The sequence below is a fragment of the Pongo abelii genome, chromosome 21 (genome assembly GCF_028885655.2).
Source record: "Pongo abelii isolate AG06213 chromosome 21, NHGRI_mPonAbe1-v2.0_pri, whole genome shotgun sequence".
Taxonomy (NCBI): domain Eukaryota; kingdom Metazoa; phylum Chordata; class Mammalia; order Primates; family Hominidae; genus Pongo; species Pongo abelii.
Window position 1 is genome coordinate 20,654,084 of NC_072006.2, and position 6,000 is coordinate 20,660,083.

General features: G+C 57.8%; 1 protein-coding gene across 7 annotated transcripts in view; it reads left to right on the forward strand.

Moving 5' to 3' along the window:
- ENTPD6 (ectonucleoside triphosphate diphosphohydrolase 6) overlaps positions 1-5,233 on the forward strand; it is a 30,683-nt gene extending 25,450 nt beyond the window's left edge. For 6 of the 7 annotated variants that reach the window (XM_024238726.3, XM_024238720.3, XM_024238721.3 and 3 more), the window contains 4 exons: positions 1,361-1,501; positions 2,603-2,659; positions 3,707-3,819; positions 4,001-5,233. In XM_024238726.3, coding sequence (XP_024094494.1) covers positions 1,361-1,501; positions 2,603-2,659; positions 3,707-3,819; positions 4,001-4,099 — 410 coding nt within the window. In that variant the 3' untranslated portion in view covers positions 4,100-5,233. The other variant, XM_054541657.2, reaches the window with a different exon arrangement.
- Positions 5,234-6,000: the final 767 nt, after the last annotated feature.

The window sequence follows — 6,000 nt, forward strand, 5'->3', positions numbered from 1 at the left end:
TGGTTTGGCTGCAAGGGCCTGTGTCTGTGCTGAGAGCCAGCTCCTTCCCTCTGCCTCTGTTCAACATTCCCCTGACTATCACCAGAAGCTTCCTCCTGAGGGCTCATTTCCTAACAGGCCTGCAGGGAGGAAGGACTGGACCAGCTTGGGGCTGAGATGCAGGGCTGGGGCTGGGAGCCCAGGCACTCTGTGTTGTGCCGGGCAGGAATAGAGGGAGGGTCTGCTTCCACCCATCCTGCTCGAGGCCATGGAGCCCGCTGGCCCTGGGCAGGCTCTGGTGCTCTGCGCCCTTGCAGTTTCTTCTGAGAGAAATGTTCAAACGCCACTCCCAGACTGGGCACTCGGCATGAGGGGTGCGTGCCTTCAGGAACCGTTCAGATCCTTCCAACTCAGTCACCCACTGGTGCATGTACCGGGGGGCCGCATCAGGCACAGCAGGACTGCACAGCTGTGTCCCACAGGCGGAGCCAGACAGTGAAGCTCATCGGAAAAGCCTTCCAAGGGAAATAACACGAGGCGGGGGTCTGAGAGGGCAATTGCAGCTGTAACTAGGACAGCCAAGGACGGCCTCGTGGGGTAACATGGGATCTAAGACAGGAGGAGGTTTCAAGAAACTGCGCAGATCTGAAGCAGCAGCACCCCAGGCCGCACAAGCAGCACACACCGGGGCCCTCTGGCAGCTGCTGTGTTTAATGAATGAGGAGGAGGTGGTGTGGCTTGGTGAGGGACACCAGGAGGAAATGAGATCGAAGGGTCGGAGCGTGGATCTGTGGACCATGGGAACCCTGGAAGCACTCGGAAGGATGGGGCCTGGTGGAGCAGGACTGGGAAAGCTGGGAAGCCGGGTCGAGGTGTGGGGCATAGAGGCACCCTCAGACGTCCACACGGTCCATTGGCCTCCGGGGTCCTCTGTTCCTGCTCTCCCTCAAGCCATGGGAGCTTGGCAAGTGAGCTGGGCCTCCACTTCCTTATCTATGACATAGGGAGGGTGCAGGCCCCCCTGAGGAGGTGGGACTTGGGGCTGGCGGAGGGGGAATGTAGGGCAGATGGTTCCAACAGGCCAGAGGCCGGCTGGTGTCAGGCATCAGCAGCCTCCTCCTCAGAGTCCAGGTCTGCTGCTGCCTTTGTGCCCACGGTCTTCACGCCCTGCGCGGGGACCAACAATGCCCTGGCTCCTGAGGGCTGCTTTTGACCTGTGCGGGGAGCAGCCCCAACTTGGGATGGGGTCTTAGGGGCTTCTGGACCTGCCTTTTCCTGACAATTCAGGTCAGAGTCTCAAGTCCCCTGGGAGGGGCCCCAAGCAGCTGTGAGGCCTGGGTGCTCAGAGCCCACTGACCGCTAGCCTTGTGCTTGTCCCCAGCGGCAAGCCTGCACGAGCTGTGTGCTGCCAGAGTGTCAGAGGTCCTTCAAAACAGAGTACACAGGACGGAGGAAGTGAAGCATGTGGACTTCTATGCTTTCTCCTACTATTACGACCTTGCAGCTGGTGTGGGACTCATAGGTAAGGGGCCCCGGATGGGCTGAGCAGGAAGGTCAGGGCGGTGGGGGGGCGGGGGTGGAGGGCGTGTGCTCCCTGAGGCTGGTGGCAGGCAAGCAACCCTGTTGTCACATCCCTGCAGGAGGCCAGAAGCAGATTTGAGAAGGCGTCTCATCCTAAGGAAAAGATCAGTTCTTTGAGCCCTTCAGTAAAACCTCGTGGCTGGTGACTTGCTGTTGATTCTAGTTCCTGCTGGAAGGCAGGTCCTGCCCTGCACTGGCCCACGTTGTCTCAGACTCAGCCGCTCTGCCCTACCCTGCAGCCCTGGCTACAGGCCTCCTGTGACCTGCGGGTGGCTGCCCTGTCCCCGTGGGAGGGATCAGCTCACTGAATGTGGAGTCTCTGACTCACCCTGCACAGCCCAGGAAGCCAGATTAGGGCGGAAAAGGGTATTCAGTTTGCTGAGGCTAGTGGTGGTCAGGCTGTGTGGGAACTCTGGAGGGGGTTGCAGAGTCACTATCATGGTGAGAACATCAGAATGTATGGCCTGTGGTAAGGATAAGAACACTACTGTTTTAAATAGGCTGACACGGTGCCGGCTCTCCGGGCCCTGCGGCCTCCGGCGGGTCTCTGTGCTGACAAAGCTGCCGCTGACTGGGCCTGGGTGGAAGGGGGTGGTCAAGGCGGAAGGCCACCAATAAACCACCCCTCACTTTAGTTTTCAAGAACTTTTTTTTTTTTTTACATTTGGGAAACTGATACCAGAATACTGTTGCTGAGCTCAGTGCTATGGCTTCAGGAAACATTTCAATTTCTCTACTTTTATTTTTCTTAACTTAAAATTTTACTCAATTTGGGGTCCTGGGTTCCTGGTGAGCTTTCGCGGGGGACATTGCAGGGTTGGGTTGTGGGGTGACCCTCTCAGCCTCCAAGCCCACCCCACGCCACATCACCCAGAAGCCGCCCTCAGAGCATGTGAGTGCCGCCTACAGCTGGAGGGCCTGCCTCAGAAGCCAGTTAGTGCCTTGGGGCTCTTGGGCTGGCACTCCCCGTGCCAGCCTCACATCTCAGTGGCATCACCAACCTCACGGTGCTCCTGCAGACTGGGTGTTGTGTCTCCCACAGATGCGGAGAAGGGAGGCAGCCTGGTGGTGGGGGACTTCGAGATCGCAGCCAAGTACGGTGAGTGATGCTGTGGGGGCCATCTCAGCAGGGGTAGGCGCCCCGTGATGCTCGTGACGCAGGCGCTGGCCCTGACTCTCCTGGGTGTAGCCCCTCCTAAACAATGGCCACAGGCAGGGGCCTCGGCCCCAGCTAAGAAAGGACCACCGTCCTCATCCCACCCTCATGGAGTCATGAGGAACTGGGTCCCTCGATTCCACTTCCTCTGATGCCATTTTACTGCTACTAGGGTAACCCCAAGAGTGATTTCCCTTGGGATGTCCCAGTAAGTTCATGATTGTCACACAACCCTTAAGAAGCCGAGGCCCTACAGAGTGGAGCCTGGGATGTGGGGTGGAGGGCTGTCCCCAGGGTTGCAGATGACTAGCCCAGCAGACCCTGTGCCACACACTATGCCTTTCCACTGTCTCCTTCACGCCTGGCTCAGCAGCTAAGCCTTGGTGAACATCTCCTGCTCTTGGTTGCCCTTCCCAACGTGTGGATCCAAAGAGCTCAACTTTGTACATCTTTCCAGAAAAAGTACTACCCTTCCCCTCCCCCAAAAGTGGCTTTTTTAAAGCTTTTGTGTCATTTTCCCATTTGTGCCCATGGACACTGGGTATCCACAACTACAGCAGGAAAAGGCTTTGAGCAGAATCCCAGGACAGCTCTTGGTGGATTTGTCCTTCCTCAAGAGCAGGAGTGGATTGTTCTGAGCTGGCTTTGGTGTTTTCTTTCCCCAGAAAGCTTAGGTTTTATGCAGCTTGACACCTGGGAGAGGTGTCCAGGGTCTTAGATGTAGAAATGTGGCTTGGGAGACATTGGCCCATGACCCTAACACCAGGCGTGCAAATCCCCTTGGAGCCCAGACCCAGTGGCAGCCGGGGTTGCTGCCCACCTGCCTGTGCTGTGCACTGGGTGCCTTCTGCACTCAGCTGCGGCCTTGCCTGTGAATCCAAAGTGCGGAGCCAGCGGGTGCCTGTAGTGGGTGGAACTGGGGTCTGCACTTGCCCCTCCGCCCCCGGGTGGGAGTCACCTGGAGCGTGAAGGAACATGTCTCATCCCCAGTGTGTCGGACCCTGGAGACACAGCCACAGAGCGGCCCCTTCGCGTGCATGGACCTCACCTACGTCAGCCTGCTACTCCAGGAGTTCGGCTTTCCCAGGAGCAAAGTGCTGAAGGTAAGGGTGCCCTCAGGTCACGCCCCAGCCCCTTTATGGAGTGAGGGTCCTGGAACCACTTCTCCAGTTGCTGGGGTCGTGTCCCCCTGCGCATCCCTGGCTTCCAAGGAGCCACAGCCTCCTGATGCACAAGCCTTTCCTGTTTGTGTGATGGTCCCCTCTCCCTCTCTGTCTTTTCAAGCTCACTCGGAAAATTGACAATGTTGAGACCAGCTGGGCTCTGGGGGCCATTTTTCATTACATCGACTCCCTGAACAGACAGAAGAGTCCAGCCTCATAGTGGCCGAGCCATCCCTGTCCCCGTCAGCAGTGTCTGTGTGTCTGCATAAACCCTCCTGTCCTGGACGTGACTTCATCCTGAGGAGCCACAGCACAGGCCGTGGTGGCACTTTCTGCACACTGGCTGTGGGACTTGCACAAGGCCTGGTGCTGCCCTGGCATCATCCTCTTCCAGTCACATCTGGCCAGAGGGCTGTCTGGACCTGGGGCCTGCTCAATGCCACCTGTCTGCCTGGGCTCCAAGTGGGCAGGACCAGGACAGAACCACAGGCACACACTGAGGGGGCAGTGTGGCTCCCTGCCTGTCCCATCCCCATGCCCCGTCCGCGGGGCTGTGGCTGCTGCTGTGCGTGTCCCTGCGATGGGAGTCTTGTCTCCCAGCCTGTCAGTTTCCTCCCCAGGGCAGAGCTCCCCTTCCTGCGAGAGTCTGGGAGGCGGTGCAGGCTGTCCTGGCTGCTCTGCGGAAGCCGAGGGACAGTCATCACACTCCCAGGACAGTAGGTCTGGGCGGCACCACTGGGAACTCTGGACTTGAGTGTGTTTGCCTCTTCCTTGGGTATGAATGTGTGAGTTCACCCAGAGGCCTGCTCTCCTCACACGTTGTGTGGTTTGGGGTTAATGATGGAGGGAGACACCTCCTCATGGACGGCAGGTGCCCACCCTTCAGGGAGTCTCCCAGCATGGGCAGATGCCGGGCATGAGCTGCTGTAAACTATTTGTGGCTGTGCTGCTTGAGTGAAGTCTCTGTCGTGTGGGTGCCAAGTGCTTGTGTAGAAACTGTGTTCTGAGCCCCCTTTTCTGGACACTGACTGTGTCCTGTGAATGTATCGCTACTGTGAGCCGTTCCCGCCTAGCCAGGGCCATGTCTTAGATGCAGCTGTGCCGCGGGTCAGCTGAGCCACAGTCCCAGAACCAAGCTCTTGGTGTCTCGGGCCACAATCCGCCCACCTCGGGCTGACCCCACCTCCTCCATGGACAGTGTGAGCCCTGGGCCGTGCATCCTGCTCAGTGTGGTGTGGGTGCCGGGGCCAAGCCCATTGAGCTGCTTCAGTGAATGTACAGTGCCCAGCACGAGCTGAACCTCATGTGTTCCACTCCCAATAAAAGGTTGACAGGGGCTTCCCCTTCTCTGGGATTCCTCTGGTTGAGTGACAGTAGCATTTGCCCACCTGGCACCTGAGATCCCTGTTTACTAAACCTTAGAAAAACTGCCAAAGAGGGTGGCATATTTCCAGTCCTGTTGGGGCTGGTGAAGGGTCTGGCTGGTGGCCCTGGCCCTCCCAGCATCTGTTGAGCACAGAGCTCCTCCTGTGCCAGGCCAGCAGCCCACAGCATGGCCAGGTGAGGCCTGGGCACATAACCTTGAGTGAGCTGCAAGTCCCCACGTCATTGTGTTCAGCAAGGATCTGGTTTTGGTCTGGAAGCGTCCCAAAGGTGTCGCATGCCAGGGAAACTGCAGACCAGCCCACACCCTGAGGGCTTGTGCCTGAAGCCCCCCCCCCGCCAACCAACTGTCACAGGAGGACAGGGTCTGGCCCTAGGGCCTCCCAGGGCTGCAGCGAATGCTGATGGAGCCACATGGTAGAGGCCTGCACAGAGCAGGAAAGGACAAAAGACAAAAAGAGGAACAGTTTCCTCCCTCCCACCTGGGCTGGGTCCCCGCCAGCGCCTTTACTTCCATAATATCCACCAGCTTAAATATTTAAAGAACTCCGGAGGCTGAGAATCAGATGCATGAAGGTAAAGCCAAAATCAATTTGGTCCATTTAAAGAAGGTCGGTGACCTCATGCCTGAAAAAGGCGAACAACTGGAAGTTTTCCAAAAGTGCACCAAATAAGTCATGGAATATTTCTGGGCCCGGCAAAGTATGCAAGTCATTTCTCTCGAGTGTCTTTTGTGAT